Here is a 12,329-nt window from a genome sequence, read left to right on the forward strand (position 1 = left end):
TCATTGGTAACACCTGTGAATGTCTTCATAATATGGCTGCTGTGAATAGAGCCTATTAGGGAACACCCCTCTCTGTTGTGTTTCTTTGAGAACCATGTTTTTGTTTTAATTTCAAATTCATGTGACAGTTTCGTTTTCACTAGTGTCAAGCACTCAGATTTTAAAAAATGGCCTTTAGGGGGTGTCGGCCGTTGCCAACCCCCAACCAGCCATAGCGAAACATGTTAATTGTAACTTTTAATTGGATTATCCAATCTGAACATAATGAGATAGGATTTAGGATCAGGAGTAGCATTTGGTACTTCAAGCATATTACCCATAGAATACATTTTATTTTTCAGTATTGGCGCATATCCACAAAAATATAAATAATGTATATAATGGAAACGTTTCCTGCATGGTTTGCAGAGTTTTTGGGTCGGGATCGTCCCAGACAGCTGGCTCTGAACGGCAGCACCACGTCTCACCAGCTGAAGAGCCTGGCCCACGACACCGAGTACGTTCTGTCTCTCTACGTTCTGTTTGGACCGGCCGTCGGACCCGGGATCACCGCTACCTTCCGCACATGTGAGTATGACCACTTGAACCCCCAGCATCCCTGTAGACCACAGTGGTGGCCATTTTGTGGTGCCACACAGATAGAAAATCCATATTTCCCATAGCAATTTCCGAAAATATTTATATTATGGCCGACCACTGCTATGCCCTATAATTAAAGACAAAAGGAAATTGACGTATGCCCTGTCTCCCTGTCTCACTCTCTCTCCTTCCCTCCCTCCCTCTCTCCCTCTCCCTGTCTCCCTCTCCCTCTCTCCCTCTCTCCCTGTCTCCCTGTCTGTCTCACTCTCTCTCCCTCTCTCCCTCCCCCTCTCCCTGTCTCCCTCTCCCCGTCTTCCCCTCTCCCTCTCTCTCTCTCTCTCTCTCTCTCTCTCTCTCTCTCTCTCTCTCTCTCCCTGTCTCCCTGTCTCACTCTCTCATGTCTCACTCTGACAGCTCCTCTGGGCTACGTGTCCAACTTCAAGGTGTCCTCCTACACCAGCAGCTCCATCCATGTGGAGTGGAGTCCCATTGTTGGAGCCACCGAGTACAAACTGTCCTGGAGCCTAAAGGGTAAAGTGTTTAACCATGTATTATGTCAGTGGTGCTTCTGCCATGGACCTGCACATTTGATCAACAATAAATAATTTTGTATTTGTTTCATGTCTATTAACACATTGACTGCCTGAATTATTTTCACTGCCTATTGTTATTCATGCCAGAGATTTTTCAATGAAAAAAAAAAAGTACTCAGGAGCCGAGATACAAAATTTTAAAGTTTTAAGTTAACAAGGAAGTGGATGAGAGTAAAGATCTTCGAAAATTCATCTCTCCTTGGTCTTTGGGTCAAAACATTTTTTTTTAAAGTAAAAAAAACTTGGCAGGCAAGTGATGAAAAGCTAAAAACGAGTTGAGTCGTTCTAGGCAGTCAATGTGTTAAAGACACATCTTTATAGAGACCTCAGCTTAACTTGCTTTATAAAGCTGCGTTAGTGTGCTCACACTGGCAGCTACAAAGGTACAGGGTACCAACCATTTGTTTGCAATAGAAGCCAGCGACATCTGCTATATTTCGGCTTCCGGATGAAAAATGGATACATTTGATAGAAAATGGCATTCATAAAATCGTTGCGTGCGTGTGTGTGTGTGTGTGTGTGTGTGCGCGCGGGTTTCAACAACTTGGGATGGCCGGAAAGGCAAAAGGTCTGGCAAAGTACTCTGCTTTAATGACGATTAAAGACGATGTTACTTATACCCATAGAGTACTGAGTGACATGTATCATATGCCATGATTTTGTGAATATAACCTGAGCTGTACCTTCAATATTTGTGTCCTTGTATGCTTTCCTTTATGTGGACATGAATACATTGTTAAAATGTGTGCACTGGTAGATGGCGGCAGCCCCCAGACTCGCTACCTGGACCGCAGCACTCTGTTCCATCGCATCGAGGGTCTGAGTCCAGAGTCCAGCTACACGGTCAGCATCCACGCCGTCTACGGCAACACGGAGGGGCCAGAGATCTCCCTCTCTCAGCTCACAGGTACAGAAGGGGGGGTGCCTGGGTGGTCTGCTATGAATTAAGTCTCGCTTGGCCTGAGAACTATTCCGAATGCTACATACCTGTAGAGTCTGGAACTACACAACCCAAAAGCAGAAAATAGAAACTGTTAGTCATTTCCTTTTACGAAAATATATTTTATAATATCTTCACGTTTTATTTTATACTTTTATTTTATACTTATAGCCGATCTACAAGCTCACAATGCGTCGCATTGTGAGCTTGTAGATCTGCTATTTTCAAAAGATGTTTATACATTGAAAACGGGACATTCTGCATAATGAGTATGTTCTACTTTTGGTACTTCAAGTACATTTTGCTGCCAACGCTTTTGTACTTTTACTCAGGTACATTTTGAATTCCGGACTTTTACTTGTAACGGAGTATTTCTATTTTGCAGTATTGATACTTTTTACTTAAGTAAAAAAATTGAGTACTTTTTCCACCGCTGGTATCTGTGTTTTGGCTATAGCTGCGGTGTCGGACTCGGAGCGGATCCCGACGGTCAGGGAGGTCAGTGTGGTGGACATCGGGGTAAACTTCTTCACGCTGGCCTGGAAGCAGACGCCCGGCGTGTCTGGCTACAAGCTGTCCTGGAGCCACTTTCTCGGCAAGCACAAGCACAAAATGCACGCACGCATACGCACGTACACACACACACACACACACACACACACACACACACACACACACACACACACACACACACACACACACACACACACACACACACACACACACACACACACACACACACACACACACACACACACACACACACACACACACACACACACTTACATGCACCCACACACAAGTTTGTATTACTATATTGGGAGGACAAAAAACATTTGTTGGACGACAATTTTACGCCTCTTTTTTTTTGTCATTTTGAACCCATTTTTTAAGTTGGGGTCAGTGATATTTTTGTGCCGTTTTTTGTTAAAAGGTTATATATATATTAGGGATGCAAATTATTCGATTAATCGATTAATTGTTAACATCCCTAATATATATACATCACTATATTCTGATAGTACTCATTGCTATGGAGTGTTTGTTCAGTCACAGGGGTCTCCATGTCTCTGCAGCTCTTTAAGACACTAAAAATATCAGGTAGGTGGCAGGTGACATTTCAGCCAACCAGGAGAGAGTACCTATTTACCAGCTTAATTTTTTATAGTGTTCCAGTTCCAGTTGTGTCTTTTCTTTGTGTCATCACTTCCAATTTCACTTGTTTAATCTGTATCCTATCTGAGTTCTCTATCCTGATTGGATAAAATTGGTATGACCTGCAAATAAGTGTTCTGTTTATTATAGAGTTGGAAAGACATGGAGACTCCTGTTACTGAACAAACACTCTATAGCAATGAGTACTATCACAATATAGAGCTTTTTAACACTTATTTTAACCATAGAAAATCACTTACCCTACCTTTAAGTATAAATGAGTGTAACTCCAACCCTAACCCTTAAACCATAACCCCTAAATGTGTAGTCCTAACCCCTAACCTGAATCTTTTCCAAAAATGTACGTCTATTTTTTTGTCCTGTAGTATATATTTCTGAAATTCTGCTATACTTGTGGGGACATTTGGCCCTTACAAGTACTGTATAGTAGATACAAGTACACACACACACACACACACACACACACACACACACGCACACGCACACGCACACACACACACTTCCACCCACCTTATTTGACAATTTGTAAGTAGGTACAGTAAGCAAGGTAAACACGAGGTAATACATCAAATGCATAGAAATAGAGAAATAGTCATCCAGGATCACAGGTAAACCAAGAACGTCAGTCTAAGTAGTATAATATCAAAAAATAAATAATCTTTACATTGAAACTATACAAACTCTAGGATGCCAGGTCAACTAATGAACCTATAGCATCTGTCTACATACACATGCTATCTAAAGGACATGTTAACCTTTGCATAAACCTGCAAGATCGTCAAGACTAGGACAAGTGCTACGGGCTAGATTACCGGTAACATTTGGTCTCTCCTTCTTCCCTCTAGGGGGCGATGAGAAGTCGGAGCTGTTGCCCGCTGCCACCACCGCCTTCACCATCCGCGGCCTGCAGGAGAGCTCAGCCTACAAGATCCAGGTGTCGTCCATGGTGGGGAGCAGGGAGGGGAGTCCGGCCCTGGTCACCGCACGAACCTGTGAGCATTTAATACCTGTTACTGTGCATGTACTTCTTCTAAATCAAGGGCCACGACCCCCCCAAAATAACCCCCCACCCTGACAAGCACTTGGAATTGTAGGAGTTGAGACTCCGTTCCACAGAAAGATATTGTGAAAATAGCCTTATATCATTTGACAACATTTTTTTGGGGTATTAAAAAGGTCTTAAAAATCCTTAAATTGTCACTTCCCTGTCATCCGGGGACCCCCCCTTGGGGGTCCCAACCCACAGGTTGAGAACCATTGCTCTAAATCAGTGGTTCTCAAACACTGGGTCAGGACACATTTGTGGGACCCATTGTGGGATTTAGTTTTGTATTATTTCAAAAGATTAAAAAAAATAAATAATAATAAAACAAATCATGATGTGAAAACTATTTTTTCAATAGAATTTCATGGATAAATAAAAATCAAAGACATTCCAGAAAATAGAAGGGAAAAAAAACGTAAGAAGTTGTGAACATTGCAGATCTACAAGCTCACAACGCATCGCATCGCTAGTGGCTATTTTCACTGGTTTGGCTCAACAATTATATTTTATTTGGTCTCATATCTCCATCTAAAATGAGTTAATAAGAGAAGATTTGTGTTGTTAAAAATGTTCCACATTATTAAAAAAATGTCGGCATTTTTCAAATAAGTTTTCAAAATGCTTTGAAAATAGACGATCTACAAGCTCACAACACGTCGTATCGCGATTCGTTGTGTAAAACAGGCTTTAAACTGTAGTATTTAAACTGTTCCTCGTTTTGCTGGGGACCCACTGGGGCCCCCTCAAAGACCTTTGGGGGTCCCCTGGACCACATTTTGAGAACCACTGCTCTAAATGTATTTAACATGCTTCAAACCTGCACATGCCTCTTTTTCTAAATGCATTGAACATCTGCACATGTCATTCTGAATGTAGTTACCATCCGTACAGCTGTGGTCTGTTAGGAGCGGTGCTATTCCCATGGACAGAAACGTCTACTATACTGTGTGAGGTCTCCAACTGTAGTAAAAATAAAGAAAACTGTTTTGCTACTCATCGAAACAGAGGCTGTTTTGTGTTGTTGAAAGACCCCACCTTTTGGGTAAAATACACTTTTTTGGGGAGAAAATAAATAATGTCCGCCAGACGGAAATTATTTTATTTATGCAACTGCGCTCTCTACAGAACAATTTAAAGAGCCTTTGTTTTAATGAGTATTCTATATTTTTACTACATTTGGAGACCTCGCACGGTAATGGACGTTTCAGTCCATGGGAATAGCACCGCTCTTGGCAGAACGTTGGAGAGAACTCGCTAACGCCCTGGACCTGAGCTACCATCCATAGGCCTAAATCTTCTAAATGCATTTTAACACGCTTTGAACCCCTTTTCTAAATGCATTTGACACACTTCAAACCTGTCCGTATGTTTTCTGTTAGTGGACAATATCCTTAACAGTAACGTTTTTCCTCCATCAGAGTTGTAGCCTATACTTTGATCCTTTTTTTTTTTTTGTCCATGAATTTCATGGACCGTGACATTGATTGAACTGTTGGCCAACAGTCAACTAATCGTATATATATATATATATATATATATATATATATATATATATATATATATATATATATATATATATATATATATATATATATATAGTACCTTTTATTTAAAGGATAAACCCCTTGAGATGTACCATCTGGTTTTCGAGGGGGTCCTTATCACAAATGCACAAAGAGTACAATATAGGTTCGTAGGTTCGGGATTTATAGTGCAGCCCCCATCCAGTTGTTACACTGACATAGGGCGCAGTCCGCAGAAAGAGAAAAGAAGGAGAAAAAGTTAAAAACATATGGCAAGACAAAGAAGACTTGAATAGATAGAACATACTTCCATGCTTCCATAAACAAAGACAACATACAGTACTAAACAAAAACAAAACCTCAGCTGAAACTGGCCGCTCCCACCCCACCTGATTTGGGGTGATCGGTACGGTCAGGTACGAAAACGGACCAATCCTGCAAACTTTGGAAGCCAACCTTAGTCAATTAGGATGTAATTTTTTTTACATAGTAATATGCTATAATATTACTGTTTTGGCGGAGTAATACCTTACACTACTTGTTACTGGGTAAAATAATATTTCAGTTATATATTAAAAGTAACTCGTAACTGCCCAACACTGGTTATCACATGGCTGAAATAGTCTCTCTCTCTCTCTCTCTGTCTCTCTCTCTCTCTCTCTCTCTCTCTCTCTCTCTCTCTCTCTCTCTCTCAAACTATAATGTTGGATGATCTGTGTGTTTCAGTGGATCTCCCTAAAGTGAACGGCTTTGCGGCCCTCAACCTGACGGACAGCAGTGCCGTTCTGAACTGGACCAGCGTGGGCGGGGCTTCTGGCTACGTCCTGTCATGGAGACACATCTCAGGTATAGATCTATTCATTCACTCATTCATTACATCAAGGGTTCCCAGGCAGCCACCCCCATGCAAAATAATATTTGAACTGGGGACCCCCCACCCTTACAAGCACTTATAGTAGGAGTTGAGGCATTACATTTAGTTTGACTTGGCTCCACAGATGAATCCTCTATTAAAATTGCAAGAGGGTCAACCGACGGTCGGTGGGTGGATGCGAGGTGCACCGTTGCTCCAATCTGCACCAAACTTGGCACAACAACTGTTCACTGGTCTGCCATGACAGTAGTCACACCAGAAGTGACACCAGGGTCCCCCGGGGGCCTCAAGCACACCATTGCTCCAATCCTCACCAACCATGGCAAACATGCTGTTCAGGGGTCTGCCATACCAAAAAACTAAATTGCACACACATGGGGCACTACAGTACATCAGTGTTACAGCAATGTCTAACATTTCAAATGGCCATAGGTGACCATTGCTCAGTGGTGTAAAGTAACTAAGTGCACTGTACTTAAGTAAAAATGTTGAGGTGTTTTTACTTTACTGGAGTATTTCCAATTTTCAGTACTTTTACTTCTACTCCACTACATCTCATGAGAATATTTGCCTCTGATCAGAGGCAAATATTGTACTTTCTACTCCACTACAATTATTTGAAAACTTTAGTTATTAGTTACTTTGTAGATTTAGATAATTATTACAAAACATACATTACCCACTTCAGCCCTATATACATTTCGGCCATTTGAAAATAGCATCATTTTTTTACAGCCTTGCCGTAGCCGTAAAACAAAACTTAAGGATTCCGATTCCTTGCCGTGACGTAGATAGATGCCCATATTTGGAATGGACACATATTATGTCATTTTTTCATGTCAAGGACTCCCAGATTAGTCCATGGACCTCCATCTAAAAATAACATGTGCCAGGGACCCCCATACAAGATTTGTGTTGTTAAAAAGTTTCAAAGATATTATAAATATTTCCAGAATAGCAGATCTACAAAATCACAACGTGTTGCGATGTGACAAGTTGTGAGCTTTGTAGATCTGCTATTTTAGCAAATGTAAAGTGGTCAAACTTAGAGAGACGGCGTGATCCCAAACCGACGTGGCGGTTGCTTCAAACTTAGCCCAGTCTCTTCTTTTGGGCTTGTTTTCATAGACCTGGCCGCTTGTTTCTCTTGCAAAATCTGGCAACACTGATGGAGGGACACATGATTGACGTTAACATTTTTTGTATGAATGCACAATAGCATCTCATTTTAAATAAGCCAAGTGCTTTTATGAGCGATCTTCCATGTACTTTTACCATGTCTTTCTAAATAAAGTAATCAATCAATCAATCAATCAATCAAGCAGCGACCAATCTCGGAACCCAGAGACACACTGAAAAGGAAAAACAGCGACCTCTGCTGTTCGTTCCTCCTCAGTGTGACTCTGGGACAATGCCGACGCAGCACATGTGCGCAAGGAAACGGGGTTTAAGTCTGCCTTCACCGCTCCACTTCCGGTGGTGAGCTTGCGTTTTCATTCCGACTCGATAACATTTCTACACGGAACACTAACACCACTTCTCCCAGAGAACATGGATCGTTTTGGTTATAAACCCACTTGTTTCTATGATGAAAGAGTAAGTTCAAATGTGAATATCTTTCCGTGGTTTTGTCTGCTCCGCGGACGCTATTGTTAAATTAGCTTCGGCTAGTTTCGAGTAGGGAAGGACGACGGACACGTGAATCCCGCCCACTACATTTGATTGGGTGAAGCGTGGCCTGCTTCCTGGTCTGAAGGCACGCCCACTCCCACACAGTGTGCACACGTTATGACGAACCTTCAGGACAGATTCCAACGCAGTGCAGAATCTGTTCTTGAGTTTCATGAAACACAGGAATGATGTTATAATCCAAAGTGCAGTGGACTCTGCATGGCATGACTCTGCCTTTTCTTTTACAATCCTGCTGTCCACTTCTCATTCTAAATGGATCTCAGCAGGGGAGATTATATTTTTACCTGTTCTTACAAAAGCCCTGCTGGGTCTTTGTATAAGCCCCATGCATGACGCACGTCAGTAAGACACGCGTGGCTTTGACCATCAGACGACGGCAGGGTGACGGAGGTGCAGTTTTTGCGGGGGTGAACGTACTGCACGTTGTAAAGCGTTATTTAAAGGCAACGTTTATTATAATTTTACCATGGGGTCTTAGTAAAAAATAAAAACATTAATAAAGACGCTGCGAACGAGCTGCAAATGCAACAACCAGCACCTCAACACAAATACTTGCTTGTTGTTTTTACATCATGTATTTGTTTTTCAGAGTTGGAGACTAAAACGGAGACTCTGGGGCCCGGCGTCACCTCCTTTAAGATGGTTGATCTTCTGTACGGCAGAACCTACATCTTCACCATCAGACCTCTGTACGGAGAGATGGAGGGACCCATCACCACCCTCTATCAGAGGATACGTAAGACCACGTGTTTTGATGCATGTGTTCATTTTGACAGAAAACCTTTGATTTAGTTTTAGTCAGTCTTTTTGAGTAAAATTCAGTTTGGTTTTAGTCATCGAAAGTGTTTTAGTTTTAGTCTAGTTTTAATTGACTAAACACCAGTCAATTTTAGTCGACTAAATCTATAGTTGATTTAGTCGACTAACATGTATTTTGGCGTAATGCCTGATTTACACTTAGCACTATGCCGAAAATAGCTAACAGCACATCACAGCGCGACGTGCTGTGAGCTTCTAGATCGGCTATTTTCGGCATGAAATCCCTGGAACAAAATATTTTGATATGGGGGTGGCGGCCAAATACATCCTTGACATGAAAAGTTTGAGCACCACTGATATAGCAACAATACGTTTTCCATTAAACTGTTCAGAAGGATTTAGAAGATATATTTTTTAATCGCGTCTTAATGGGCTAAATAATAATTTCTCCATGCCATTTAAAAGCAAGTTTTTAAATATCTGTACCGTGGCTTTTTATGTCTCTTTAAGTGTCTAAGAACCGTCCACTGGTTCGGGTCCCGGACATCCCGGCCACATCAGCGCCCGACCCGTCTCCCATCACCCCCACGTCAAAGACCAAGACCCCCACCACCACCAAGACACCCCCCAGTAAGACCAGTACCCACGCACCCCCCAGTAAGACCCTCACCACCAAGAAGCCACCCAGCAAACCTAAAGTCACCGTCAGTAAAACGGCTGCGGTCACCACCGCCACTGGACAGGTGACCTCTACGGCCAGCAGTCAGAGGACTGTGAACACAGCGACCACCACATCACCCCCAGGCCCAGGTCAGTGTTGCCAGATTGTTTTTGCGAGAGAAACAAGCGACCGGGTCTATGAAAAAAAGCTCAAAAGAAGCGACCCGTTTTTACCACTTGAGCTCATATTATATCTGCTATTTGAAAATAGCCGATCTACAAGCTCTCAACGTGTAGATTGGCTATTTTCTGGGTTTTTTTCTTTCTTTTTTTTCTTCAGAAACCCGCCTACCAGTGACATCATCATCAGGCAGTTTTTTTTATTATTATTTTTTTATTAAAGCTTCAACAATGGCTTCATTATAGCGAATTAACTTTCCAGGAATAGAAAGCCTGCGGTTTCTATTAGCTTGGATTCCCCATCGATAATGTCACTGGTAGGCAGGTTTCTGAACTGTCCACAGCCCTCCTCTGAGACACAGAGTGAGTAGACACAAATGGTACCATATCATAATGAGCATTAGTGAGGAGTCAGGACCAATTATATAAAGATAAGGTTGAAAATGTGTGAAGTCCTCCTTTAAACACTAGCTGACCGGAGTCCCCCAATGCTCTTTACTAGGCCCCACACATTTTTATCCTCCTCTACACCAAATATCTTTGTTTAGAATAGCTGATCTAAAAGCTTGTAGATGGGCTATTATCAGGGGCGTAGCACCAAATTCTGGACCCTGGGGACAAAGATTCCCCCTAAGATTTTTTTTCTTTTTTTGGAGGGGCCCTAGTAACTCAGTCCCACTTACACCCCCCCCCTGTGACGCCCCTGGCTATTATTGTTGAATGATAGCCAAAGAATAGGGACGCTAGGGTTCAAGTGATTAGTCCCAAGTTCAACATGGGTGTTTATTTATGTTATACCCTATCAACGCTGTGTGTGTGTGTGTGTGTGTGTGTGTGTGTGTGTGTGTGTGTGTGTGTGTGTGTGTGTGTGTGTGTGTGTGTGTGTGTGTGTGTGTGTGTGTGTGTGTGTGTGTGTGTGTGTGTGTGATTGTTGATTGTGTGTGAGTAAGTGTGTGTGTGTGTGTGTGTGTGTGTCTGTGTGTGTTGATATTATACTGTTTAGACTGATGAGTTTTTAATCCTAGATGACTATTTCTCTGCATTCGGTGTATTACCTCATGTTTACCTTGCTTACTGCAAATTGCTCTGGATTAAGAGCGTCTGCTAAATGCCTACATCGTAAATTGTGTCGGTCTGTGTGTGTTGACAGTGTGCGGTAAAGCCAAGGCAGACGTTGTGTTCCTGGTGGATGAGTCTTCCAGCATCGGTGTCGATAACTTTATGAAGATAAAAGACTTTATCTTCCGGGTTTCCACTTATTTCCCCTTCATCGGTCCTCATGGTACACAGGTACATTACCAGCATTTTGCGGTCATCCCTATGTTCCCCGGGTTCTATGTTCCCTAGCCTGGGATCCAGCCTGATTCACTACGTTCGGCGGATTTTTTTTCTGACTTCGCTTCTCAGTCTGGAAAGGCTCCTATCTCCAAGGGAGGCGGTACATGCCATACGGCTGAAAACGACCAGTGGCTTCTGATTGGTCTGTGGAGCAGGGAGGGACAAAAACATGATCGTTGTGATTCGTGATTCAGTGGAACAACATCCAATCAGCAACGACGTTGCCTACGTAACATATGTAGTTCCAGTGTAGTTCTGCAAAACAAGTCAAATAGGAGCCTTTCCAGACTGAGAAGCGAAGTGAGAAAAAAAAGAATCGGCCGAACGTAGTGAATCAGGCTGGATCCCAGGCTATATGTTCCCCACTTACCTTAGGGTTTAGGGGGTTAGGTTTATTTTTTGTTCTATTTTCATTGTTATCTCTGCCAGGCCAAAGGAAAGGGGGAGATTATGTTTTATTTTTGTGGGCTAGTCTTGCAAACCGCTGGACTTACTTACTTTATCAACTTCATGTCTGTGATTATAAATATGTCTTAATTTCATAGAAAAGCATTTTTTTGGTGAATGTTTGCATTAGTGTGTAAGTGAAAGAATCTATTGAATGTGTTTGTGGGTTATGATGAGTTCTGACTTCCATCTCCTCCGCTCTCAGATAGCCGTGGTTCACTACAGTGATGACCCTCGCATAGAGTTCAATCTGGGGGACTACAAGGACAGGAACTCTGTTCTCAGGGCCCTCAGGGGACTGCGGTACGGAGGGGGGAACACCAGGACAGGTAACTGATAAGCACTGGCTGCGATCCCCCAAACTTTTAACTGGGGACCCCCCAACCTGACAGCACTTGGGAGTTGAGATATTGCATTTAGTTTAAATTTTTTTGAAAATAGTCGAAAATAATCTACAAGCTCACGATGCCTCTGGCGTTGTGAGCTTGTAGATCAGCTATTTTCAACATTTTTGCCTCTTTCC

General features: G+C 42.4%; 1 protein-coding gene across 1 annotated transcript in view; it reads left to right on the top strand.

The window, feature by feature from the left end:
* The window catches only part of col7a1l (collagen type VII alpha 1-like), a 148,432-nt gene that overhangs the window by 39,941 nt on the left and 96,162 nt on the right, over window positions 1-12,329 (top strand). Inside the window, exons 14-23 of the mRNA XM_084050160.1 lie at window positions 409-567; window positions 994-1,110; window positions 1,930-2,079; window positions 2,570-2,707; window positions 4,134-4,280; window positions 6,583-6,702; window positions 9,012-9,158; window positions 9,692-9,991; window positions 11,172-11,311; window positions 12,012-12,135. Coding sequence (XP_083906286.1) covers window positions 409-567; window positions 994-1,110; window positions 1,930-2,079; window positions 2,570-2,707; window positions 4,134-4,280; window positions 6,583-6,702; window positions 9,012-9,158; window positions 9,692-9,991; window positions 11,172-11,311; window positions 12,012-12,135 — 1,542 coding nt within the window. The remainder of the gene's footprint in view (window positions 1-408; window positions 568-993; window positions 1,111-1,929; window positions 2,080-2,569; window positions 2,708-4,133; window positions 4,281-6,582; window positions 6,703-9,011; window positions 9,159-9,691; window positions 9,992-11,171; window positions 11,312-12,011; window positions 12,136-12,329) is intronic.

The sequence above is a fragment of the Gymnoscopelus microlampas genome, assembly GCF_963454915.1.
Source record: "Gymnoscopelus microlampas genome assembly, chromosome: 23".
Classification (NCBI taxonomy): Eukaryota; Metazoa; Chordata; class Actinopteri; order Myctophiformes; family Myctophidae; genus Gymnoscopelus; species Gymnoscopelus microlampas.